The sequence below is a fragment of the Alosa sapidissima genome, chromosome 13 (assembly GCF_018492685.1).
Source record: "Alosa sapidissima isolate fAloSap1 chromosome 13, fAloSap1.pri, whole genome shotgun sequence".
In the NCBI taxonomy this organism is placed as follows: domain Eukaryota; kingdom Metazoa; phylum Chordata; class Actinopteri; order Clupeiformes; family Clupeidae; genus Alosa; species Alosa sapidissima.
Window position 1 is genome coordinate 27,548,943 of NC_055969.1, and position 27,827 is coordinate 27,576,769.

Sequence of the window (27,827 nt, forward strand, 5' to 3'; positions counted from 1 at the left end):
GTGATCCTCAGACATCATAGATTTCATTTTTATATAACAACCTTTTACAGCAGCCCATGTCATCTAAACCCCCTTTGCCCCCTGGGTAATACATACAGTCGGCATCTAGTCATTATCGTCGTTACCGCTCCCTAGTTGCCGTGGTTACCGTGGCTAAAACGCCCCCAAAGGGGGAAAATATTAGTTTCAATTGCATGTAATCTAATGGAGGTGCACCGGCTTGAGTACAGAAAACACCTATAAAAATATTAAATCTTTTAGCAAACATCAATAAACGGCACAAATACGTTTGAACTGAGAGTTATCTGTGTGTCAACGAGGTTAAGGGTAACATTAAGTTCCCTCATTTTGCTAATTCCAGTTAAACGGCCAGAACTGTCTCGAGTGTACTCATTGTAGAACTGCATTCAATGGCCGGACTGTGTAGCTCGGTTTAGCAAGCCAAGCCTTTTGCCGTAACACCACATACTCATAAGTTGCATCTTAATCTATTCTCACATGAATGCACATTCCCTACAATGTCTGTGGGAATAGTTTTAACAAGTAATGCGTACCAGTTGGTTATGTTACACTGACGATATAAAGTTAGCCAGTTAGCAACCTAATGATACTAATATAGCTTCCAGAGAAATGTGTCGTCAACATTGGGCAATCGAGGGTAAATTAGGTTGTTAGCATACACTGGGCAGTTAAGTAAACACAATTCCTTTAAATTATTGTGTTCAGAAACAAGCAGAACTCCACCTGAATGTAAAACGAATGTATAAAGTCTAAATGCTAGTGAGTTCGCCCATTGACTTCCATTGTGTGATGTTAGCATGCTTTCCCCCTCATAGGGAGCGGTAAACCTTTCCGAATGTCTTAACCGACTGTATGTATAGTTACATCAGCCATACAACATTCAACAGGTAGAAATGTTAAGCCCTATATGATTTCATATATAACAATGCAATATGTCCTTCCCCACAACAACAACAATGTTGATGTTTGTTAGCATGTTGTATCAGGGCCCCCTATAAGTAACTTGGTTTAACCTCAGGATTGGAAAACGTTTCAAATATTATCGTAAATGGCATAGACTTTGCATTAACTTTTAAAATCATTGGTCCAGCCTAACCAATCACATTGTTCAGGGATCCCTAACACAACTTCCTTCTTCACCTAAACATTTACAAAACGAAACTGCAGTCAGGAAACAATATAGGCTATTTAGGCATAGCCTACCTTTGCTCATAGCTGCCAACTCTCACGCATTGACCGTGAGACACACGCATTTGATTAGTTTCACACACTCACACGCCACACCCACGATTTCTCACGCTGAAGTGTCAACCCGGTCGGTCAGGTGCCTGAAAAATGAGTTTAGCCTATAGATCTACCTGTGCCATAGAGATGGCATCCTCTGTGCTCCTGTTCTGACGATGAATTCAATGAATAGATTAAAGATGTACTCGTTTCGCAATTGAAAGTAAGGAAGGTAGAATAGTAATGATCAATAAGGTCTGCATTCAGGTATTGCCATATGTTGCTCTGAAAAAATATGTATGCCAACATCAAACACCACATATGCATCAGTAATAATAAGATTTGGATTATTTTCTGGGCTCTTATGAGTGTTTTAACAAAAAAAGCCAATAGGCGGAATTTCCTTCTTTTTCAAATCAGAGGTCAACTTTGAAGGCCTGTACAGCCACAAAGCTACAAGATCTAACTTGCTATCATACCATTTTATACTCCAGAGATATAGCTTTCAGAAAAATATAGTGAGAATTTGCCTCCCCCAAGTGGTAGTGACGACCCCCTGTGGCTCATGGACTAAAGAGTAGTGGTCCTAAGAGCCCTGCGGAATTCCACACTGCCATTGTGTGTGTGTGTGCCACTGGGTGTGTTTGCCTTATATGTGTGCTTCTCTGTGTGAGTGTTTTCGCTTGTGAGTATAGGCTACAGATTTGATTTGGGAGGAAAGTGTGATACTAGCTCAGTTCTCTAGGTGGCGGTATACAAAAAAAAACCTTATTTGTCCTCAGCGAATGAAAACGAAGAAGGTCAAGAATTTCCTGTGTTACCAGATATCTTCATCATCAGAAATCTGTAACGGTTTTCAATGGAAATGGCCTTGACAGTGCGTTGAAATTGTATGGCAGAGGAACTCTCGGGTGGCATCGGACTTGATGCTCCGAAGAAGAGTCACAAGTGGTAGAATTTCTGCAGGACGGCCTTGGCTGTATGGATTATTGACATGCAATATTTTGACAGTGATTTGGATGCGCGCTAACGTTAGCAAACATTAGCTTATCCAGCTGTGATTTGGGCTACTTTATATAGGATAGCTAGCTAGCCAGCTAATAGATGTGGATAACAGCTACACGGATCTGACCGTTTACAGTAACGTTAATAACATAAGTCATATGTAAGGTCAAATGACTTTATTCTGTGGTATGAGCAACTCATGCATGCGTAATTAACGTTGCACAGCTTGCAAGTCTAACTAGCTAACATATCGCATAGCTAACATTGCAGTAATTGGGTTTACATAGCCCTCGGTAGTGATAGGGAACATTTACGTCCAGCGTTAACCGTTAGCTAACAAATTAAGCTAACGGTACTGTGCTCTGGTTTATCCAACATCATTGGGTTGTTTCTCGGTTATTATTGACACCAACTAGTAGTGATCTTGCTTGATCTCAGATAGCAATACGTACATCGCTGTTTTATGAACGCTGCGTAACGGATTATGTGCGCTCTTTCACTGAATGTGAGGCAGCGCTATTTTACTGAATGTGTTGCCTCAGTGAGAAGTGATTTATGTTAGGGAATCTGAGCGCAACCTACTAGCTAGCTAAGAGCGAATGCTAGGGGCCGCCTAAGATGTTTATTTTGATATCCTTGTAGCTGATGAGCTACCACTCTGTGGCTTGCTTGATAGCTTTTTTTCCATAGGGTAGGATGTTGACTATTAACTTGCTATTCTAAATACCGCACTCTATGTATCCAGCTGTTTTGAAATAGAAATGCAAATCCGGCGAACATTCGGTTTAGCGCACAAACTACATAGTACCACTTAATATCTAACGTTACCGAAATTGCCTGGCTGTCAATGTTGTCATCTTTGGCAGCTGCATGTTAATGTATGTTGCCGATCATTCATCTTGGATGTCAGACTAAGCTAAACTGATGAGTAAGCAAGCAAAGTGGCACCATATGGCAGAGTAAATTACAACGAGTAACTTGTTAATATTGCCCTTGTTTTTAACTAACATTAACTGATCAGTAGCCTGTAGGTAGTCAGCTATATAACACATAAACGAACGTTCCTCCCACCAGTCAACTGCCCCGGGCTCATATCTTATTAAATCAAAGCCATTCTGGTGGCCTGGAAACCAAAGCTTTACGAAACCACTTGCTAAGAATTTATAATCATGAAGAAGTTCTTTGACTCTCGTCGAGAGCTGGTTAGTTCTGGGCCTGGCTCGGGTGGTGGTGGTGGTGGATCCAGCAGCGCTGGTGGCAACTTCATCGGACGCATGTTTACCATCGGACGTCATCAAGTCACAGTCGACGAAACACTAGCTGAAGGTGAGTTGTTCTCGGTGATTCTTATGCCATAAGTTCATCACGCTCTCAACGTCACACGTTGCAGATACGTTAACGATACATAAATACGGTGTTGATATTCGGACGTATTTCGGTCACATTTTAGTAAGAGTAGTAAATATGCTGTTAAATATTTTTTCATTTTCCAAAATTAAAAACATGATATGTGACAATATGAAGCTGAAGTGTTTGTGCATGTGTAACTGAAATCTACGGACTTAGTTGCCAGTGACACTACCAAGGTAGTTGCTATAATAGTTAGCAACTTTTTCCCAAATAACAATTTGTTTTCCTCAGAATTATACAGATATGAAAGACCCCAGCCTTTATGTCCAAGTTCCCTTAACCACCGACTGTAACTGATCAACGCTGTCACACTTATTATTATATTCTAACATGAGTTCTCTCTACTTTGATTCCCATCAATTCTTTCACACAAACATATGTCACAGACCACTTGGAGGTGCAAATAATATTGGATTTTTGGTTGATTTGACCATCAGTTAACTTCGAAACAGGCACTTTACTTTGGATAGACAATAGTAATACATCATAGGAGTGATTAACGTCTAAAAATAGACTGGAGTAATTCAACATTTGACACTTCCGATATGTTTAGTGTCCTAAAGACGTCAAATAGTCTGTTATTATTGACACCAACTAGTAGTGATCTTGCTTGATCTCAGATAGCAATACGTACATCGCTGTTTTATGAACGCTGCGTAACGGATTATGTGCGCTCTTTCACTGAATGTGGTGCAAATAATTTAGGACACTAAACAAAGATATGTTTAGTGTCCTAAAGACGTCAAATAGTCTGTTATAGTTGATAGCCAATGAGCCAGAAGTGAACACACATGGATGGCTATAAAAACTTTGCTTTCATTATAGGCCTACAACTAAACACAACATACTTTTATAACCCTTGAGCCAGCTCCTTATATGTGATCTCAATGGTGATGCAGCCTTCGTTTGCACCTCCAACAGCATGGCATACCTGGTTACTGCCCAAAAACGCCCTCAAATGCCCGTATGTTTGTGTGAAAGAATATGTTTAACCTCAACAGGCTGAGGGTGAAACAATATGCATAACAATGTTAAATGGCCATGGGCTAATAGAGTTGATTGGCAGGCATGCAAAACACAGTAAGCCCAAGTGAACGGCAGGGTCAAGTGAGGCGTCTTGTCCAACAGCTTTATATTGTCAGCAAGCATAGCAGATTAAAGTGATAAATCCTTTTTGAAAATCCGTGGCGTGTGTGTGAGCGGGCCGTTGCTGATTGAACGGTGCGTTGTCACCATTTGTGCTAGAATATGAAATCTGTGTGAGGATTCCCAAGCAGGGTGGAGGCAACCCTCTTGTTACTGATTCCATAGTAAAGGCTTTGAGATTAGTTTTTTTGGTTTAATGGGTCTAGTCTATTTGACTAGTGTCTGCACACTACCGCTTCTGAGGAACTGAAACTTCCTTTACCAGGAGAATGGACTGTTGAGACTGTTCCTGGTTCTGGTGTGATTCTAGATTTCTGATCCTAGCATGATTCTAGAGTCCTGTTTCTGGCGTGATTCTAGAAGTGCATCCTTGTCGGTCCAGATGGGCCCTTCTGTGTTGTGGTGATTCAGTGTCAAAGTGGCTGAGTCGACATGTTGTGCCACATTTGGTTTACACACACACATTAGCGCAATCCCTGTGGGGTGTTTTAAGCATGTGGTGTCGTGACTAACCTGGCTGTGTCAATGTAAAGTAATTGGTAATGTAATCGGTAAATCTCCTCATCAAATAGCCCTGTGGCTCCATTCGCGTCCTCTGTCAGGAGGCTCACCATTATCTCTGAGGTAGCCCAACTCACTCTGGTCTGTCACTCAGCCAAGCATGTGAAATTGCCCACCTTGTTTCCATTGAGTGGCGTGGCTCAGTTCGGTTCTGCATGGCACGCAGTTATTTGTCTCCATTGTTAAAATTTGCAACCAAAATAACCAAGCCGGGACGAGCTCCTTTTTGGCACCTGAACGTTGGGGTACCAAGATTATTTGGTCTTGGTATGGGTATGCAGTTGTTGATTGGGCGACAGAAAATCGTCATATGACATTTAGGGAAGCCGAGTTTCACAGAAGCTGTTAGTTTGTATGTTTGCCTAGCTTAGCATAGGCATGTTAGCGGGAATCCCATTATCTGCCAATAGGTAATAGAAACCTATTGTTTCCAATGTGTTTTTTACTAGCAGCTAACATTAACTAACCAAAATGGCAGAACTGAATACATATTTGTAATACTTATGAAAGCTGTTGTCTCGTTATATTAGCAAAATATGACATGAATGTATGTATTCATTGACATTAACAAGTTTACGTGTTACTAAATTGTTTAATGAACTCCTCGGTTGGCCAGCTGAAGCAAATCACTAGCAGCAAACTAACAACAGAAACCACAGAACCAGAGAATTTCTAATATGAGTAAATAGGCTCTGACTGAACTATTAATATGCAATGTGACTCAACATACACCCCGCCTACCAAGTAAGGGTGCTGCTACCAGTGGAGACGCAAAGCAGACCAGGGATTACCATACCAAAAACTACCGTGTCATGTTGCGCGAGCAAATGGAAATGAGGCTTTAGTTTGGAGCACCTCCACCCTGCTCACTCCCCCCTCCTTCGTGACTGTTCTCCATGGGTGGTGCATACTGCTGGGGAGGTGGTGGGAGCGGAGCATGCTCTGTTGCCGAGAGAGTCCCAGTAGGGTGGGGGTCTGGATACCATTTCTTAACTGATCTCAGAGATGGCTCTGCCCCAGATTCAGCAGGAACCCCCCCCCCACATACAAACACACTCTTGTCAGCGTCAACACACACACACACATGTACAAACACACACACACACACACAGACTCTCTCACTCACTCACTCACACACACACACACACACACACACACATACACACAGACTCTCTCACTCATTCACACACACATACTGTACACACACACATACAACACACACACACACACACACACACACACGTACAAACACACACACACACACACATAGACGCTCACTCACTCACACACACACACACACACACACACACAAACACACACATACTGACAAACCTACTCACAGAAATACACAGAAAGTATACCTATTCCAAAACACACAAACACACTCCCTCTAATATGCAAGCAGGACTATTCTCACACACACAGACAATCTTTTCTGTGCTTTAGCTGCAGCCCCAGCAGTGCAGTGGTGCTGACGAGGTCCTAACATTGCGGGCTCAACAGCCTCCCAGAGAGCCACACATGGCTTTGATTACCGTAGGCTTGTGGGGTGGAGCAGACACACACACACACACACACACACACACACACACACACACACACACACACACACACACACACACACACACACACACACACACACACACACAGGATATGTGTCGCCTCCACACACAGTGCCCTGCATCTGCTCAGCATTGCTCACTTAGTCCAGTCTCTCCTAGTCTACTAACCACACATGCTTTCTCAGTGGTCCAATCACACTACACACACACTAACACATGCACATGCACGTAGGACTGTTACCGCAAGGTTTTCTAAACAAAAATTCAAAACTCATCAAAAGATGAAGCAATCCGACCTTTCGTGTGTGTGTTGGGGAGCGCAGTGTTCCAACATTCTTTTTTGTATCTACTATGCGAGGAGAACTGGCACAATCGTAACACTTTTCCATTCTCTCCATTCAAACTTGATGACAGTAATGTCTTGCTTTTCAACCGTGGTAAGAAAAAAAACATACCGTCCCAGCACTACACACATGCACACATACGAACACACACTAACATTCACATGCATACACACACACTACATACTTTCTCAGTGGTCACACACACACACAAACACACTACATAGAAAAGCCCATTCCACTGATACCTGTCTGCTTTATCTTATAGACTTTATTAGGAAAGAGGTGGAAAAGGGGAACTTTTGTGGCATGACGTTAATAGACCTTCAAAAGGCCTTTGATACAGTTCAGTATGACATCCTTTTGATCAAACTCAGAGCTCTGGGTTTTCAGTGGGTGAGGTCATACCTGGTTGGCAGAGAACAAGTCGTGGATGTAGAAGGGACCTTGTCCTCACCACTTAAATAAACTTGTGGAGTTCCCCAGGGGAGTGTTTTAGGTCCTCTCTGTTTTGTTATATGTTAATGATATGCTGTCCACCATAGATTGTGATTTGTTTTTATTTTACAGATGACTCAGCTATTCTAGTCTCTCATAAAGGGAAATCAGAGGTGGAAAGGCTGCTTAGTTTAGAGCTTCTTAACCTCAGTGATTAGTTAACAGATAACAAGCTGTCTCTCCACCTTGGCAAACAGAGTTGATTCTTTTTGGGTCCAGAGATAAACTAAAAAAGTCTGTGGGGTTTAGGGCAGTCATGCTCTATGTTGATGTTGAAATTACGGCCAAGGAAGCAGTCACTTACTTGGGCTGTATACTGGACAACAAACTATCAGGGGAGTTTATGGCCCAAAAAGTTATCTCAAAGGTAAGCCAAAGGACTAAGTTCCTGGGAAGAATATCCAGCCTCTTCTATAGTAACACCTTGAAAACCCTTGCCGATGCTCTTGTTCAAAGCCATCTTGACTATGCCTGTACATCTTGGTACACTGGCACTACTGAAGGCCTCAAAGACATTTGTCGAAATAAACTGATCAGTGTGATAATCTACATTCTAGAACTTTTTACTGACCATTTCTCCAGTCTTAGGTGGCTCAGAGTGGAAGAGAGAGCTCCTCAACTTTAACTGTGTTTAGTTTAGATAAGAAATAACCTGGCACCCAAGTATTTATGTAATTACTTTTCTAAAATTAGTGACACACACAACTACTCCACCAGGGGGAGTTCCACAGATTACAGGCTCTGCCGTTTCAAGAGCTGTGTGGGAAAGTACTCTTTCCTATACTCGGCAGCTGTCTTGTGGAATGGCTTACCTTCCAACCAGAGGATGTCTAATAAGGGAAGAACTTCCACTCTCGGGAAACTTCCGGTTTTTGAACTGGTTGCAGTTCCTACTCTGGTTCCACGTGAGGGTGCTCGCCGGTGAGTGCAGAATGAATGGAGGTCTATGGAATTGTACCCCTCAAAAAACACTTTTCTCGGTATATAATTTTTTGTCTAGTAATTTGAATGTAGCATTCAAAAGGGGAGGCAAAGAAAATACACACTGCTGGGTATTATATATTTTTAAGTCACTTATTTGTTCTAAAAAGCCTTTCAAATGTGTTAATGATGTCATTCAATAGCAGAATGCTAGTGTTATAGGCAACAACGACCCAACCTGTAAGTCAAAAGGATAAGTACTCATTCATTCAACTTTGACCTATAATCCATATTGAAATTGCAAAAACTATAGATTATATTATTATTATTATTATATATATAAATATTATTATAAACAATAATATTTTTCACGACAATCAGGTGAAAGAGACAAATGTCAAGAGTCTCTATAGACCCCCATTCATTTTGCACTCACCAGCAACTGCCCCCAATGGAATTCTGGTGGAACTGCAACCAAATTCGATACAATGGGGTTTAATATGGAGTGAACAGGCTCTCTGTAGACAGGCTCTAAATCTTCAATCTTAATAAAAATTGGTTATCAAACAAAATCACAAGACCCTTGAAGTACTAGGAACATTGTACTGTCTGTTTGTGTGTCTGCTTGTCTGTCTGGGAACTAGCCTTTGTTTTTATTTGTTTTACTTGTTTGTTTTGATTATTAGTTGACCCCTTTCCCCTGTTTTAGTCCATGTGTTGTTGCTCCTCTTCCATCTTTGTACTTGTACTCTGCACAATGACAATAAAGTTGATTTTAATCTAATCTAAGGACCACAATGAAAACAAGCCTTTGGGCTTTATTGTGTTTTTCTAATCCGTTTGAACAGTTCTTGTTGATTGTTGTTCAATAAAGTTTTAATTCATTCATTCATTCATTCATTCATTCATTCATTCATTCATTCATTAAAATTCTATATAGAATACAGCTGTTACATCATTATGTTACAATGAACTTTCTTTGGCAGACTTAAAAAAAAAAATCTGTCTGTTTCAAATGAAAAGCCCCTCACCCCTTACTATATAAAGGCATAAGGCCTCTTCAGTCATGAACTAATAAACGAATTTCAGGCCTACATTATCAAGAATATGATTTATAAATAGATAAATTGACTTAATTAAATAACCTATTATGGCATCATTTACAGTAAATATCCTTGATCAGGCTATGCTGAGTTGTGGAAGGGAAATGAGCTGTTTGTTTTAGTAGTACAGTAGTAGGCCTACATAGGGCCCTATGAAATCCGTTTTATTATTTTCCCAATTCAGTTTTATTTATTCTCAAATTCTGTTTTTTCTGATTTAATTTTAGTTGTTTTGGATTTTATTTATTTTTATTTTTGTTAGCTTAATTGACATTTTGTGATCTAGTTCTTAGTCTGTATCACCCATCCCTATATCCCTATCCAACATGCATAAGCTTGGGGACGGTGCAGATACATTTCTGTCACACTCTACTCCAGTCAACACAGATGTCCTGTCCGTGGATGACCCCAGCCTAGGTGTGTCTCAATCAGAGAGTGTGTGTGTGTGTGTGTACGTGCAGTCACACACTCCTCTCTGTTACAGCTGGAGGTCATTGGATACTTAACTTCCTAATTACTCTGCCAGTGCCACCCCCACCCATACTGACACACGGCCTGTAAACTCAGATGAACAAACCGGGTGTGCATTTAACCTGGACTGTGTGTGTGTGGGTCCGGTTTCACTCAGGAGGATGCAAGAGTAATTAAAGAAGTTGATTACCACAAGTAGACTTTTATGGTATTTGCTGTTTCGTAATTACAAGTCATTAATCACAAGCTGAGTCATCCGCCCTTCTGTGAGTGAGCGTCCAGTTGCCTCCCATCAATCAATAGCAAATTGATAGGCGTCTACCCTGTCAGTCAGTAGGTCACTCCCATTCATTTTTAATGTGAACAGCCCTTTGGAGGAGGCATTGGTGGCTGTCCGGAGATAATTGTGATTGCTTGTGATGGATTGATGGAAGGAGTAGTGGAATAAGTTGGGGACCGCTGGCATGTCTGCTTGGAAGTGTCCACTATTGATTAAGGTCATTTAAAGAAGCGTCCACTATTGATTAGGGTCATTTAATGAATGGCTAAAAAAAACTTTAGTTAGTTCATGTTGTTCCTTCGACAGGGGGGTTTAGTTAACGATGAGTTCATGTTGTTCCTTCGACATGGGGGTTTAGTTAACGATGAGTTCATGTTGTTCCTTCGGGCAGGGGGGTTTTATTTAACGATGAGTTCATGTTGTTCCTTCGGCAGGGGGGTTTGCCATTGTCTTCCTGGTGCGGACACATCAGGGCGTCCGCTGCGCACTGAAGAGGATGTACGTCAACAACGAGCATGACCTCCAGGTCTGCAAGCGCGAGATCCAGATCATGGTGAGTCCTGACCGCTGGAGATGAATGCCAGCCAGGCCTGTGTGTGTGTGTGTGGTCTCTCTCAGGTTTCTCCAGTGCTGGCTGTCAGTGTTACACTAACTCTCAAAATTGTGGGGTCACTCAAATATGTCCTTGTTTTGGGCAGAAAAAGAAAGTTAGATAATGTCCTTTAAAACTTTCCTCTACAGTTTAAAGGTAAACTATGCAGTATTGGCAATTTCCTTACTGTTTTCTCGTAAGGAAAACGTACCCCCCCCTTCTCTTCTGTCTTTGTCTCTCTTGTAGAAGGACCTTGTGGGCCACAAGAACATCGTGGGCTACCTGGACTCCAGCATCTCGGCGGTGGGCGGGGGCGACGTCTGGGAGGTCCTCATCCTCATGGACTACTGTCGAGGTTGGTTGTCATGCTGCGTCTCGCCCTGGTGCACGCTGGGTAATCTAAGGCAACAAGAGTTAGTTATTTTTCGTTGTGCAAATGACGCATGTGGTCATAAAATCTCAAGTTCATAGATGTTGCCTCAGCCCGAACCTTACCGCTCCACTGAGTCAGTTTATGGAGTTTTAAAAGTTAGTTTAAAAACTACCTCAGAGTGGGAATTGGTATTTATCCCTTGGTGACGATAAAAGTACTGAGTACACCAGCCACTTTATTAGACAGACAGACAGATAGACAGACACTTTCATTTTATTAATCCAAAAGAAATTCTGTCAGAACTAGGGGCTGTGCCTAACAATTCATGAAATTACTCCTGAAATATCAAGGTGTACTGTTAGCAGGGCATTGACTTTAAACTTTCAATTAGAATCTTTGTACTAAAAAATGAGTGAATTTGTCTCAAAGCAGGTATGACACCACAACTAATGTTAACATATCCCTTACAAATCACATGCTGACACAAATCACATGCTCCTAACCATGCTATGAACTGCATCATGTAAACATTTGCTGTTTCTTTTGTCTTCTCATCTATGCAGTTTTAAACAACATTAGTGGAAAGTTAATGGTGTAGGCTACCATGATTGTTGAAGTGAAGCAGTTTATTTAAAGAAACGACTATCATGCTATTCATGGTATTTTACTCACCAACACAAGCAGAGGCGGATTAGGGTGGTCATGGGCCCCAGGCTGCATTTGATATGTGCCCCTCCCCAATTTAGTTTTTTTGAGGTTTTATTGAGGTACACTACAATTACAACACCCTTATAGAGCAACATTGAACACAAAATGGCCTACCACATAGGGGAAAACATACCATTGAACCACCAAATATTCACACAACATCATGGCAACGTCCGTACAGCAACAGCTAACACACCCAATAGGCCTACTCACATCAAGCAGCATCCATACAGAGCAGCAATTGAACCACCAAATACTCACCCATAAGACAACGTCCTTACAGCAACAACTGGCCTGCTCACATCAGGTGGCATCCTTAAAATGCAGCAATTGAACCACAAAATAGGCTACTCACAAGACACCCTTGCAGACAACTTCCATACAGCAACAACCAACGTAAAGCAAAAGCCATAGCCTACGATATGCTACACCAGCAGACAGTTTATAATAATCGACAGCATATTATTGCCTTTTTCCTCCTTGCCATCTTTGTCTATTATGCCTTTCAGGGCCCAAAAAGCTGGACTGGTGAGTGACTGGTAATTTGGTGCAGACTTGTGCACAGTTTTAATCATTATGTATTGTAATGTAGTGCACAGTTTTAATCATTATGGGCCCTATCATGACATTCTAAAGTGCATCGTCACTCGTCAAAAGTCTATTCAAATTTAGTAGGATGTCCAGTTCACATTGGGAGAGGTTTAGTTATCAAACGTGGAGCGCATGGCGCAACAAGGTGTTCCTAGGTTTTTTAATCAGTCAAATGGGTGTGTTTGGGGCGTAGCATCATTTTAAACCAATGAGAATGACATCTGTCATTCCCTTTAACGGCGCAATGCGATATGTCAAATAAATGCATCGGTATTTTGCCATTCAACGGCGCATTTGAAGAAGGCTGCTTGCGAGACCGTATGGAATAGTCATTCTTAAACCATGCATAGTCATGTACTAAAACCTAGCATAGCCTTCCTTCACGCATTTGCACTCGTCTATTATTTGAACTCATTGGCAAAGTGAAACTAACTTCACCAAGGAGTCAGTCAACGACAAGGCAGTTATATGCAGTTACTTTCACTATTGACTGACAATGGGTTACCACCGAAAACATAGGCTGGAAAAAGCAACACTTACCCTAATATTGCTCAAATGACTGAATAAAACAACATTTATCCTGCAGAGGAGTTGCTTATATCTCGTGACAGTGCGTCTTCAGCTGTGCTCCATACGTGTCTCTCGCCTCTCCCCTAATCACTTTTAACCGTCATTACCAATTAGCAAATGATGGTGAATAACTACTCATCATGAGATGTACAGTATTTCGTAATATCTTTATTCTAATTATGTTTCCCATTGTAATCGTGCAATTTGTAATGCTTTGCATGGACGTGCGCTGGTGTGCGTTCATGAATGATAGAAGGATGGTGCGTGCACCTGCCAATATGACTGTTGACATGCGCTCTTAAAATAGCATATGAACAACTCGCCATTGACTTCTGACCAGGTTTAGGTGGTGTATGATAGCGATTTTTAGACAACGCGCTAGTCCCCTCCCTAGGTTGTTAATTGCCACACCCCTGGGCGGAATGTTTAAAAAATAAACGCGCAAAATACCGAATTAAACTTTGCGCGGGTGAATAACGAACTTTACGCCATGCGCTGGTGCCCAAAATACAGCAGTATGTATTGTAATGTAGTGCACAGTTTTATTTACAGTTCATTATGTACTGTATTATAATGTAGTGTAATTCCATTACCAGCACCAGCACCCTGGTGGTCAGTCACTGATTCCATTGCTCACTTGTATGTCTTCTGCAGCAGGAGTGACCCCTCTGAACCATACACTCTCTCCCAGAGTACACGCACACAAACACACACACACACACTGCTAACTGAAAAGCATGTCAGTGTCTGGAGAGAGATTTGCAGCAGATACAGATGGCGTTCTGTGCCCTCTGAAAGCACCGCTCAGCCACCAGCTGGCAGACACCCGAGCTTTCTTTCAGACCAGTCTGAAAGGCTGTGGTCTCAGAGGCGCGGCTCTCCAAGCAGGAACATCAGCTCACGTCTGGTCTATTAATGAAAGTGTGCTCTTCAGAGAACACCAATAGGCAGGCTGGATGAGGAAAACATAATTCATGTATTTATATGTTACATTATGTATAGAATTAAAATGATATGTCCTGCACACCTCTTACATTTCACCGTTTGTATGCTTGGGATGGGGAGAGGGGTTGGTTGTGGGGGTGTGGGGGGTATTTTGTGAGGGGGTAGGTGTACTGTATGAGGGTTGGGGGGGGGGGGGGGGGTGGGTATTTTGTGTTATTTGTGAGGGGGTAGGTGTACTTTATGAGGGTTTTGGGGGTTATTTTGTGTTATTTGTGAGGGGGTAGGTGTACTGTATTTAGTGGCTGTGTTGATTTGTGTGCAGATATATATGCCCTATATGTTGTGTGTATGGAGAGATGCTAAGGTTGTTTTGTGTGTATGTGAGTATTGTGCTATGCTGACTGTGTGTGTGTGTGTGTGCAGGGGGGCAGGTGGTGAACCTTATGAATCAGCGCCTCCAGACTGGCTTCAGTGAGCAGGAAGTGATGCAGGTCTTTTGTGATACCTGTGAGGCCGTGGCTTGTCTGCACCAGGGCAAAAGTCCCATCATCCATCGGGACCTCAAGGTAACACACACACACACACACGCACAAATGCACACATATATACACACACATGCACACACACATGCACGCACGCATACAGTATATACACACATATATACACACATGCACACACACTTTCACTTTGTGAAAATGTTTGGTGAAATAGCAGAGGTACTTAACTAGAGGTACTTAACTGAACTGAACATAAATAGGCTTGGCGCCAGGAGAAGAGATATCTATAGGGACTGGTCATCCAAACCAGTTTTTCTGCAGGGTCAGAGGTCAGTAGAAAGAAAAATGGAATGAAGACCTAGGCACATATGTATTGCCTAATTTGGCGAAGAAGACATAGGAGATGTTTTATATTCACAAAAACAAGTGATGTGTACTTGAAAGGGGTATAAAAGCTGGACAGGTTACTTCTAGCTTTGCTTTGCAATAACAGGTTACTGCTAGCTTTGCTTTGCGAACCAAATGCTCTGAGACGCATTAAAGCTACACTTCTACAGTATTAGGGTCCCCGCGGATCCTTAAAAAGTCTTCAATACCATTTTCGTTTCTTAAGGCCTAAAAAAGTCTTATTGTCTGGAATGTCTTGAATTTTTGAAAGGGAGGTATTACATTTTCGTATGGGACCGCCAAGCGAGTGAAATGTCTCCATCCGATTTCATGTATTTTTTTTAACCGCAATTTTCTAAGTGACCAGTGTACCTGGAATGGAGGAAGTGTAGTGGTTGCAGAGTGAAGATGTTTTTCACGGGTATCACTAAAGGTGTGAAAACGGTAAGAACAAATATGCCTGTCTCTTATCCAAATTTCAGAGGTGGATAGACTGAGTTTATTTGCGTTTATCCTCCACTACATCCCTCAACCTAAGGGATTGACATTTTCATTAAAGCAGTTATTTTAGAGTGCATTACACCTTTGGTCGGCAAGATTGGGCTTGAGAAAGCTTTGGTGTTGAAGATGTTGATTGGAAGTTGTTTATTATTTTTGCCCCTGCAGTGGGGAAAAATAATTGGCTTATTGATTTATATGGGGGTGTGTGATTGTGACAATAATACGCAGAGAATGGCATTGACTATTTCTTTTAATCTCCTGTTGCTATGTCACTTTTCAAGTGCAGGCCTTTCAGGAGAAATCAGAATTCACCCGCTCAATGTGAGGCACTCAGCAGCAGCTCAACCTAAGCTGGGATGTGAATAGGCTTGCTTGCCAGCCTTTCCCAGTACTTTGCAAACCGCATATTCCGTTTTTTTGAATGTCGGTGACTGGCTACATACAGTCGAAGAAGAAAAAAACACATCTAAATGCATTCATAATACGTGCATGCTTGAGATGAAACCAAAGCTTTGGTTGTTTCAGATACAGCGGAACGTATGCAAAATGTAAAGAATCTAAAGTAGGCCTATTAAAATATAAATAGCTTTAGTCTACCTTTTGAAAAAATATTGAAGAGAATCCAGTCCAGTACACATGTCTTTGGCAAGTAGTCTAGGCTACTGCAGACACAGGTGAAGAACTTTTAAAGGCCTGTTATTTCATGGATCCAGGATACTATGCATCCTGATAAAGTTCCGTTGGCCTTTGGAATTAAAATAGCCCCACATCATCACATACCCTACAGATATACCTACAGATTGGCATTGTTTTATTTTTATGCTTATTAAGCTCAATGCAAATCAAACCAGCTAATAGGCTAACTGAAATAAAACCATGCCAATCTCTAGGTCTCTTTCTTGTGTGTGTGTGTGTGTGTGTGTGTGTGTGTGTGTGTGTGTGTGTGTGTGTGTGTGTGTCTGTGTCTGTGTCACACCTCTCTCTTGTTCTGAAATTATGTCACTAGAAAAAAGCATAATTTGATCAGATGTATTTGATGCTCCTCATGTTAAAGTTGGCCAGTAGGTGGTGCTGTTTGCACAGCTTTTGTAAAGCATACTTTGTGCAGTGCACTGCAACATATTGATGATGGACTCTCATTGTGTGTCAGTGTGCCATCAAAATTAATTTGAAGCCGTCATTTAAAAAAAGAAACAAAAGCGTAGTATTTCTTTAATAAGGGTCATTGACATGACATACACACACATGCGTGCGCACACACACGCACACACACACACGCACACATACACACACGCACACACACTCACGCATAATGTACACACACATTAGCCTGGTCGTTACCATCCTACGTACTTCCGCCCTAAATTACAGCCGGTAAGGACCAGGCTACACACACACACACAAACAAACAAAACAACAACAACGTACTATTTCTATGCAGAAGTTACTGTCACTGAATGCTGAAATGTAGGCTTTGTTTCAGCAACAGTGGTGTTGGTGTCTTCTTTTATCAAGTGGTTATAGCCAGTAATGGGAATAATAGCGTTATAAATAATGGCGTTACTTTTTTCAGTAACGAGTAATCGAATTGATTACTCTTCCCATCTTAATAACACCGTTTCAGTTACTGCCAAAAAATGTGGCGTGTTACTATAATTGAAGCTGGGTTTTTTTCATCAAACCAAGATCTCTGAGCCGAGGGGCAAAGACTTTTTTTAACTGTTCTTCCTGGGTTCTTCCTAGTTGGCAGTGCACGAGACAAGCCCATAAATGCTGACGATTGGCTGAGGTTGAGTAAAATTTCATGGTAAGCCAATCAGAGGTAGAGTTGGGCGGGTGTTTGAAAGCACGCATAGTCGGACACACAACGAACAACACAAGTGAGTCCGTCAACGAAAGACAGGTAGGCTATGGCGAGCCCAAATAATCCAAAAATAGCTTTCTCTAAATGTAAGTATATCCATTACTTCCCCCTCCAAGAAATTAAAGGAACGAATGTAATCGGGAAATACACATTATGCCCATTATCCACGTCGAAGTCAAGTAATTCAAACATAGGCTAGGGCCTACTCAAGCATCTTTAAACGTTGCATGCTTCCATGAAATTGGGTGCCAAGACCACCGAAGGAGGAGATAGTGCCACAAAACCTAAGCAACTGAAGCTTGATTTTAAGACCCCATCACACATTTTGTCTCGGACCGAACTGAACAAACTGGTAGCCAAGTATGTAGTGGAAGATATGCTGCCATTATCTACGGTTGAGTCTGACTCTTTCAGGGCACTGGTAGCCAAAATACCGGTCAGAGGAGGGGTATACCGTGTAGAAAGACGTTTTTGAACTATATAGACGGGCAATATACTTGAGGGGCAATAAATATCAAAAGTTCCAAAACATATATTGTGTTATTTGTTGTATCGATCCACTATATAGGGCCTAAACATAATATCTTCATACATGGCATTTGATTGGAGGACTTTGTCCCACAGCAACATTAAAATAGTTTAGATTTGTGTACATTGTTTCTGTTAATAATGTAGGCCTATTGTAGACACAACACACTCACTCACTCTCACACACACACACACACTCACTCACTCACTCACTCACTCACTCACTCACTCACACACACACACACACTCACACACACTGTACTTTACTGTCAGGTTGTACCTGTCACTGTCACTTCCTTTTCTCCCTACCTGTTTTTCTCTCACCTTGTATCCTCCTCTTCACCTCTCTCGTCATCCCTCTCTCTTTCCTCTCTCGCTATCCCTCTCTCTTTCCATCCTCTTTCAGTTCATCCTTCCTTCGCCCATTCTCTCTCAGTTCATCCTTCCTTCATGCTCTGTCAAACTCATCTACACGTCAGTGGAAAAGCTGTATCCAGCTCTGGCTTCATAACACCATGGCCCAATCTCAGAGTCCGGACTCACAGACTCGTGGACTTTGGTGCGCGTTCTTGCGAAATTCGTAAGGGCTTAGGGCTGTCCCAATGTTGCATTGCAAAGGCCATGAGGGTTTGAGTACACACTTACCGAGCCCTTTCCGTAAGTCTACATCGGTACAGACTTCACCAAAGGGAATTACCCACAGTTCAAAGCGTTGTGATGTTTACCGCGGAGACCATGGGAAAGTGCTGTCCCAATCCCATGTACTGTATACCTATCTGAGCCCATGTGGCCTCACACACTCACTCACTCAGCACCTGAGATCAATTAAGTCTGTGAGTCTTAAGTCTTTAGTCCTCAGGGCTCACTTTGGGATTCAGGCCATGAAAAAAAACTGCTGTCCAAACCTGGCAGTCATTGTCAGTGAAAGGAAGCGTCCAGCACTGAGTCTTGACCGTTGCTTGTTTTCATGGAGCTGCCTAGCAACGCGGTCATTGGTTGTTGGGTAAAAGTAAATAAATCAATTTACACTGCTTCTTTCTCTGATATTGTCCAACACTGTGTGTTTTGTGTACGTGTACACAATCCATTGGCTGTCCCTTCTGTGTTTGCATACAGCAAAGACTCAGGAGTTACACAGTCCTGCCTCTGTAAATGGAGAAGCAAACTAAGCTTTCACAACTAGGACCTGAGCAACTATAATGCCAGCAGACCACAGGCTGTTGTTGGTATTTCCAAGGGTTTCATATGTTGTCAGCTCTCTAGGTTTAAACCAAAACTCTTACTGGTGCTTTGATTACTGAGATTGTTAGAGTATTTTAGGATTGTATTGGCCCTAAAAGCAGTCCTCGACTGATTTAGTCGATTTTTGGGAGAGCCTGACTCATCACTCAATGACGTTTTTTCATGTGGGACGCCAACTTGTCATCTTCCGTTGTCACTTGTATTTTGATCTCCAATCTTCCTTCTTGAGCTGAATCGACTTTTTGCTGAATCGAATTTGTTGTGAGTTTGTTTATCTGTCATTTAAAGGAACCGTATGTAGGATTTTGGCCAAAACTGGTACTACAATCACTTTCAAAATACTGTAGAGCGGTGTACACCGCAGATGTGGTAACTAGAGCAGAGCTGGCAACCCAGATGCCGAAACACTACTGACTTTGTGATTACTAGATAGGTGGAAGGTGGCGGATCAGGCTAAAACACAAATATGTAAACATCAACATCAGTTGAGGGCTGCAACTTCACTTTTTTAAATGACGATATCCTGGCTGGACTACTGTTGTCAGTGATATAAGTATTTGAAATTAGCATGATTTCCTAATGTCTAGTGACAAATCAGGGCCATTTTATGATTAATTGAATTACATTTCTTACATACGGTTCCTTTAAAGGTACACTATGCAAGATTTTCACCTTTCCGAAGCCAATTTGATGGTAAACAAACTTGTAATAAGTGAATTTTGAGTCGCTACTGAGAAAAGCAGCCATGCAACTTCAAGAATGGCGACCCAACAAATCTCTCGAGAAACATGAAACATTACCTTGTCAGTAGATATAGCTCTTTGGAGATAGTTTTTGCCTGTTGATCCTTCACCTCCACAACAAAAGCATTTTAATTGTGTACTAGGGGGATAAGTCAAGAGAAGTTTGCTATCTACGACAGCAGAGTAAAATATAAATATATCACGATTCTAGAGGGAGCTCTACAGTTGCCAAAAATACCTAAACCTGCTTAGTGTACCTTTAACATTAGTTTGAAAAGAGCATCTTAGACTCTTGCCGCCAAAAGTGTAGATATGTAAGTTGTTACGCTCTCTGTACGCACCCAGATATTGTGGTGACCTCTGGAGGCGTGACAGGGAAGGCCTTTGCACACAAAGTCCATATTTTTTAAATGCGCCCTTCAAATCTGTTAAATAAAGAACTCTGCAGAAGGAAACCTTATTCCCTGATGCTATACGGAGGGTTAGGGTTCATTCTTAACTCGGCAGAAGGAAACCTCATTCACTGACACAACACAAACACTTTCTCTGTCGGTTTGTAAAGGTGATTGATTATTTAGTTTGAAACGTGCAATGAATTCAGACTTGTGTGCATTGGCTGTACTACTGTGATTGAAATAAATGTATTTGAAGTACCTCAGTTATTACATTCAAATTCTCTTCTCTTATGGTTTACTTTGAATGGCAGGCCTTGAATGCCTCGATATCTGGATGCGTTGAAAGGTTTGATGGTAACGCTGCAGGCAGCAGCTCTGGGCTCTTAGATGCCATCTCCTTTCCTTTCTTCAAAACTTGGCCCACATAGTCTTTCAGCATTCAGCTTCTAGTGCAGTGTGTCTGTCACAATGACATGTCTCTGAGATTCCTCAGCCAACGTTTTAGTCCGTGATCCCCATTCTTGTGCTGGAGGGAGGATGCTGTCAAACTGTCAGTGGAGACAATGACTGTGAAGTGTATTCTACTGAGCTGTGCTATTGTTAACGCAGCGTTAACCACAAACACATACAGTAAGAGATGTTTTCACAGCATACAGTAACATTGGTCTCTCTGTCACTCTTACTGCTCTGCCTGTCAATCTGACGATCCCTGAATGACATTGAGTGTCATCAATGTTGTTTTCTCTCCTCTCCTTTCCTCTCCTCTCCTCTCTCCTCTCAGGTGGAGAATATCCTGCTGCACGATAGAGGCCACTATGTGCTCTGTGACTTTGGCAGTGCCACCAACAAGTTCCAGAACCCACAGGCCGAGGGGGTCACCGTGGTGGAGGATGAAATCAAAAAGTGAGTTTTGTCCCTCTATGGCTGTGTGTGTGTGTTTGTGTGTGTGTGTGTAATGTCTTCTTACAGATGATCTAGAAAACCTGACGCCCTTACAGATGATCTAGAAAACGTAACAACATGATTGGTCTTCAATCAAAAAACATGACGATGCCTCCTGCCCTGTACAGTGAAACAGTGAAGCCCTTACAGATGATCTAGAAAACGTGAAGTCCTTACAGATGATCTAGAAGATGTGACTGATGCCTTTACAGATAATCTAGAAAACGTGACCACGCGTTTCGTCTTCATGTTTTCAATCAACGTGGGCGTACCATGCCACACATTAAAGCTCTGCTATAATTGACTTGGACGAATTGGCTGGCAGATGAATCGGTAACACTTTCAGGCATGAAAACTCCTCACCTTTCGGCGAAATTCGCCGTTTTGAATCCAAAATAGGGGACTTACGTGGTTCGCGCAGATCCGATGAGAAAATATTGGGGGGGGGGTTACAACTGAGTTTACAAATCACGCGCAGACGCGAACGCATCTTGATGCGTTGTAAGACAAGAGCCCAATTAAAAACTTGTCTGAGATTGGTGTAGCAACGTAGCATAGGCTGTTGTTAAAGTTAGCGATATTGAACAGAAATATAGACATAACGAGTTCATTTGATGAAGAATATGTGCAGTTTGAGCCATGTAGATCGACAAAAGGTGAAGCAAATAGGCATACAGCAAAGGCTAATGTGAATAACTAATTAGTTTAATTAAATGCTCCTAAACTGGGCTGGTGCGTTTTGTCGAGTTCAGAGACAAACACAGTGTTTGACATGGTAATGGCGTCTTTTAAGAAACGCTCAGTGGCCTGACACACTAGCACAATGCCACAATCTGTAAGTAGCCTAGCTGCAGGTTAAAACATTTCAAACCAATTTTACAAATTAAAGCCTAGTCTACCCTACCCAAGTTTATTTATTACCTGGTTTGGTCCAACAAATATTCAGACTTATTCTAATAGTCTACTATGAAGTGTCCATTAGGCCTATGAAATCTTCAGAAATGTCTGATAACTTAAGGCACAAAGAAAGAAAGAAAACTCATGTAGATTACTGAGGAGGAGAGGAGGGCCAGGCTGAAGCATGTTGCCAAACAGCGCAAGTGGGCCCAAGCCAAAAAGAAGAAATAATAAGTATTTTTTTGTAAAAATTAGTCATTTTGTAGTTTGTTTTCTTTATAAATCTCTGGTTTTAGGCAACTTCATACTCCATGGAAGCTATGCACTATTGGCAACAATGTCACTCGCGCCTGTTTTGCTATGAAACGGCCATTTCCCACTTCGCGCGCCCTTCTCACCTTTTTCACCCCTGACCCGTTTTCATGCCTGCACTTTACTTGACAGTATCGACATAAGAGTGACATGACACTGTCATGAACATATGACACAGGACATATGGACATATGAGCCCTAAGCTTAACCCTAACCCTAATTCTAACCCTAACTTGTTATGACAAAAACCAAATGTCACTTAATAACAGAAGCGTTATGTCATAAACGTTTATGACTTGTTTATGACACATTCATGACAGTGTCATGTCACTCTCATGTCGATACTGTCAAGTAAAGTGTAACCGATGAATCTCCTGTGATGTGAAAGTGACTCCCTACCCCACCACACACACACTCTCCACTCCTCTGGGACCCAGAGCCTCCGATAGCCTTAGCCTTTGGGCTGATGAATTCTTTTATCTTGAAGGTACACCACTCTCTCCTACCGTGCGCCTGAGATGGTCAATCTCTACAATGGCAAGATCATTACCACCAAAGCCGACATCTGGGTGAGTGATCTCTGTGTGTGTGTGTGTTTGTGTGTGTGTTACGTGTGTGTGGGACAGTGGTACGTTGTCTTTCACTAAGCCAACACCTTTGTGTTGCATAGAAGAGTGCACGCCATGAAGAATGCCTCCCTGATGGTGTTCTGTGTGTGCCGGCTTGGTTTATGTGGTTTGTGTCTCTACGTGTGTGTGTGTGTGTGTGTCAGTGGCGGCTGGTGGTTATAAAAATAACGGAGGAAGGAAGGTGCGTTTGGTGTTGGTGGCAAATATGAGGTTGTGATGTTGTTGGTGGCATATGTGAACAATAGAGTATGTAGGCCGCCTACCCAGACACATTTAAAGCAGCAGTATGTACTATGTAGTATTTTAACTGGTAATGTTGTGCTATAAATTATTCAGTAGCCAACACTAGCCTTACCATATTTTTTTGGAATATGAATTTTTGCAACTGGTCTTCCTTCTGCTTTGATCCTAACCTTCGCACTGTAATTGAATGTATAAAAGATGGACAATGTCCTCTGATTCCATTATACTCTTTATTTCACAAGCAATAAAACAAGCTTTCCATTTAACATAAGATTCTTCGCTGTATGACCACAGATAACGATCTTGCAGAGCAGCTAGCTGCTCATTGGTTCACCGTTGGTGCTAAATTCCAGAGCCTCTGGCTAGACCCGCCCACTCTAACGGAGGAGCTTCCTCCCTTGCCCATTGAAAACGACGGGTCTGAGGCGTTTGGGTCTGAGGCGTTTATAATGGACTTCAATGAGGAGCTTGAGGAGGAAGCTCCTCCATACATTAATTTTCAATTGCGATAGGGGGTGCTGTTGGCATTTTGACCAAGGAGAACGATTTTTGTTCATTCAAAGTTTTCAAATAGTAATGTTAACAGTAATTTATCAGGTTAGTAATTCACTTTATATATTTTTGATTTTTTTCAAAAATTTTAGGGAGGGTGTTCCTCTCTTTCCTCAATGAAGGAGCCTCCTCTGGTGTGCGCGTGCGTGTGTGTGTGCGTGTGTGTGTGTGCGTGTGTGTGTGTGTTGATTTTGTGTGTGTGTTTGTATACGTGTTAATTTTTTTATGTGTGTATTGATTTTGTGTGTGTATTGATTTTTTGTGTGTGTGGTATGTGTGGTGTGGTCTATGTGTGTATACCTGTATATGTATACTTTAATGTTTATTTTGTGTTTGTGTGTGTTTGTTGTGTGTGTGTGCCACAGGCCATGGGCTGTTTGCTGTACAAGCTATGTTACTTCACCCTGCCGTTTGGCGAGAGCCAGGTGGCCATCTGTGACGGCAACTTCACCATCCCGGACAACTCCCGCTACTCTCAGGCCATGCACTGCCTCATCCGTGAGTATCCCACAATGCACCTTACCACCAGTAGGAAGCCACCATTGTGATGCCACGCCTCAACACTGCCAGACACACACTATAGACCTGCTTTAACATGAAAGATAACATTGCAGGGATTCCCTGAAAATGAAATTGAGCATAGAACTGATGCATATGCAGGCTACTTAAAAAATAGAACTCCAGCGGCACGCCCCTGTGCAGCTGACGCATCCTTGGGAAATGACAAACTTTTAACAGACTAAAGGCTTCTACATACTCGCCACTCCCGACCGGTAGCGCGACAATGTGACGTCACGGGAGCGCCGTAACCATTTATACTTGTGCGTGGTGGCCACGACACTAGCTGTAATATTCTCCTGAATTGGCATTGGCCCTGATGATACTTCAGACTTCGGTTGCTGCTATTCACAACTACCATCATTATCATTTAGTTTCCAAGGTGTGTGCAGCTAGATAGATTGATAGGCTACTTTAATTCATCCCGAGGGAAATTTTAGCTATCTGGCTGGTGCTGAGAGATGAGTTTGTGTAATTTCCTAAGGTTGAAGATTTTTTTCAGGTCTTAGCAGATATCCTTTGGTTGAAAATAAATATCTTTGTTACCTTTTGCTGGATTATTGGCATGTCCCTGGGTCCTAGTTCTTTCATCTTAATTCCCTGTGTTACATCTCTCTCTGGTAGCTTCATTAACTTATCCAGCAAACTATTTAAAAATCACGAACTCTCGCTGGTAACCTAGCCAGGTTAATTTCCCTCTCTTCTCAAACTGACTATTCAAACATCATGGTTATTTAAGATGTGGGCTAGGCAAAAATGCCTGAATGTGGTTGATGTCTGTATAGAGCCACGCATGCTCCCTGATCTTGGCTTCAAGCTCATCCTGCTTTTTCGCACACATCTGAAAAAAAATCTCCTGTGCACGACCTGGCTGCGCAAGGCTGAAATTTCTCGTGCAACAGAGGAAATTATTTTGTCGTCACATTGTCACGCTACCGGTTGGGAGCGGCGAGTATGTAGTACCTTTTACACTCGTTGTCCGGAGGTGCTGCTGGTGTCTATCGAAAGGGGAGGGTTCAGGGATTACGCTAAGATCAGAAATGTTTTTTGGATCCATGCAGTAGAACCAACGCTCCCTGTCAAAGCAGCCCCATGAACGTGATTCAGCTTTTTAGGCACAGGCAAGGAGGCGTCTGTGGTAGGTGGTTGTAGGTTTAGGGGTGGGGGGGGGGGGGGGGGGGGGGTGTTGGTTGGTTGTCACCAAGGTGCAGAGGGCAGTGGAGGGGAGATGGAGGGAAGTGAGGAACTGGTGATGCGTTGGGCAGTTTTCACTACCCTCTGCAGTGCTTTCAGGTCAGTGGCAGAGCAGTTGCCATACCATACTGTGACACAGTTGGTGAGGATGCTGTCGATGGTGCAGCGGTAGAAGTTCACCACGATCTGAGGAGACAGGTGGACCTTCTTTAGTCTCCTCAGGAAGAAGATACACTGGTGAGCCTTCTTGATCAGGGTAAAGGTGTTGAGGGTCCAAGAGAGGTCCCCAGAGATGTGGACCCCATGTACAGGTGTGAAGCTTTTAGTAGCCTGTATTTCCACTCTCTTTCCAATATAAGATATGCAATTTTGCTAGTTTTATAGGCACAGGCGTGTTCATGCCGATTGGCTGTCTGCTGTTCTAACAGGTGTGGGTGTTTAGACAGAGACTTTCTAATGAGGAGACACAGCACTCAAAAAATCCTCCATAGAAATGCATGGGGTTAGTTTGTAACGCCAATATGGCCGTTGTCTACACATATCCCACCCCTTCCTCGGCAAAACGTTGACATGTAAATACATTGAGCCAATTATGTGGTGTGATGTGAATACATTGAGCCATATGGTGTGTTGTGAAGACATCTTGCCAATCATGTGTTGTGAACTCGCCGCTGGAGCAAGATTGGTGTCGTGAAGCCTTGCGCACGCACATTTCTGCTGAATAGGATGCCCGATGAGTGCCAAAAAAGCGTTGCTATATGGCCGCCGAGTGGAGGGACTTGCCTAAAAGGACTTTGGTTTAGACCAGTGACCTGCAGGGGTTGGGTGTTAGACGTGAATTAACTTTAAAAATTCCTCTTCTGGCTCAGATGTTCTAGCATCCTCATCACACTATTCTTGTGTGTGTGTGTGTGTGTGTGTGTGTGTGTGCGCGTGCTTTGTTGGCCATTAGGCTACATGTTGGAGCCTGACCCTGACAAGCGTCCGGACATCTATCAGGTGTCTTACTTTGCTTTCAAACTGGCACGCCGGGACTGTCCTGTACAGAACGTCAAGGTTAGTGTGTGTGTGTGTGTGTGTGGGTGTGTGTGTGTGGGTGTGTGCAGTGTTTCCCACAGAATTGAATTCTATTTGTGGTGGTTGGTTTGCAGAATTAACTTGAATGCAACAGTTTTTAACAAATTAGTGCAGCGCAGTTATGATTCTAACCAGATTTAAGCACAATTTAGTACAACCAGGAAAATAATTTTGTGGTGGTCATGAATGCCTTAAATTCCACTCTCAGACCACATCCACATAACTCTCATAAGTCTGAAAAAACAAGAAACAAGCCAGAAACATCCCAAAAACACAGAAATAAACTCTATGCCCTATGAACTCAATTTCGGTGGAGAAAAGACAGTGTCCTTCAGTATGAAACTAAACTTAATAGTACCCAAACTGAAAACTTTATATACACATTTTTGTTCATAAAATTTCAAGAGGACAGATAAGGCATACATGTAGCAACAGAAAAGTTATTAATTTTTACTTCAGTGGCCAGCAAAACACTGAAAATGAAAAAAAAACATCTACAACTATAAGGAATGAGGATCATAAAAGAAAAAAAAACATAGGGGCCCTGCAAATCTAAACACACGGTCATTATACCAACAAGCTCAACAAATATAAATTATTATAAATTATTACTAAGACAGGAAAAAAGGTATGTACATGAACAAAAAGTTACAAGATATTGAGAATGCCGTCGACCAAAATTAATTTTGGGGATTATGGAACAAATTGAGTGAGTATGGGTTACAGGAAAGCCTGTCAATTCTCGAGAAGTTCTCCCAAATCTGGAATTTTCCCATAAACACAGATAAATCCAAAGTAATGATCTTAAAAAAAAACAACTAAAAAAAAATCACGTTCAACGGGGAACCAACACACTTTCACCTTAGGTGGGGAAATGCTTTCCCAAGGCACAAGCTATAATTATTTGGGCCTGAAAATTACATCTACGGGCAATTTTAATTTGG

General features: G+C 42.1%; 1 protein-coding gene across 7 annotated transcripts in view; it reads left to right on the forward strand.

The window, feature by feature from the left end:
- The first annotated feature begins 1,882 nt into the window (after positions 1 to 1,882).
- aak1b (AP2 associated kinase 1b) overlaps positions 1,883 to 27,827 on the forward strand; it is a 63,275-nt gene continuing 37,330 nt past the window's right edge. For 4 of the 7 annotated variants that reach the window (XM_042060108.1, XM_042060106.1, XM_042060107.1 and 1 more), the window contains exons 1-8: positions 1,883 to 3,576; positions 10,978 to 11,096; positions 11,382 to 11,490; positions 14,746 to 14,888; positions 21,261 to 21,382; positions 23,118 to 23,199; positions 24,420 to 24,552; positions 26,759 to 26,862. In XM_042060108.1, the coding sequence (XP_041916042.1) occupies positions 3,420 to 3,576; positions 10,978 to 11,096; positions 11,382 to 11,490; positions 14,746 to 14,888; positions 21,261 to 21,382; positions 23,118 to 23,199; positions 24,420 to 24,552; positions 26,759 to 26,862 (969 nt within the window). In that variant the 5' untranslated portion in view covers positions 1,883 to 3,419. The remainder of the gene's footprint in view (positions 3,577 to 10,977; positions 11,097 to 11,381; positions 11,491 to 14,745; positions 14,889 to 21,260; positions 21,383 to 23,117; positions 23,200 to 24,419; positions 24,553 to 26,758; positions 26,863 to 27,827) is intronic. The other 3 variants (XM_042060105.1, XM_042060110.1, XM_042060111.1) reach the window with 3 other exon arrangements.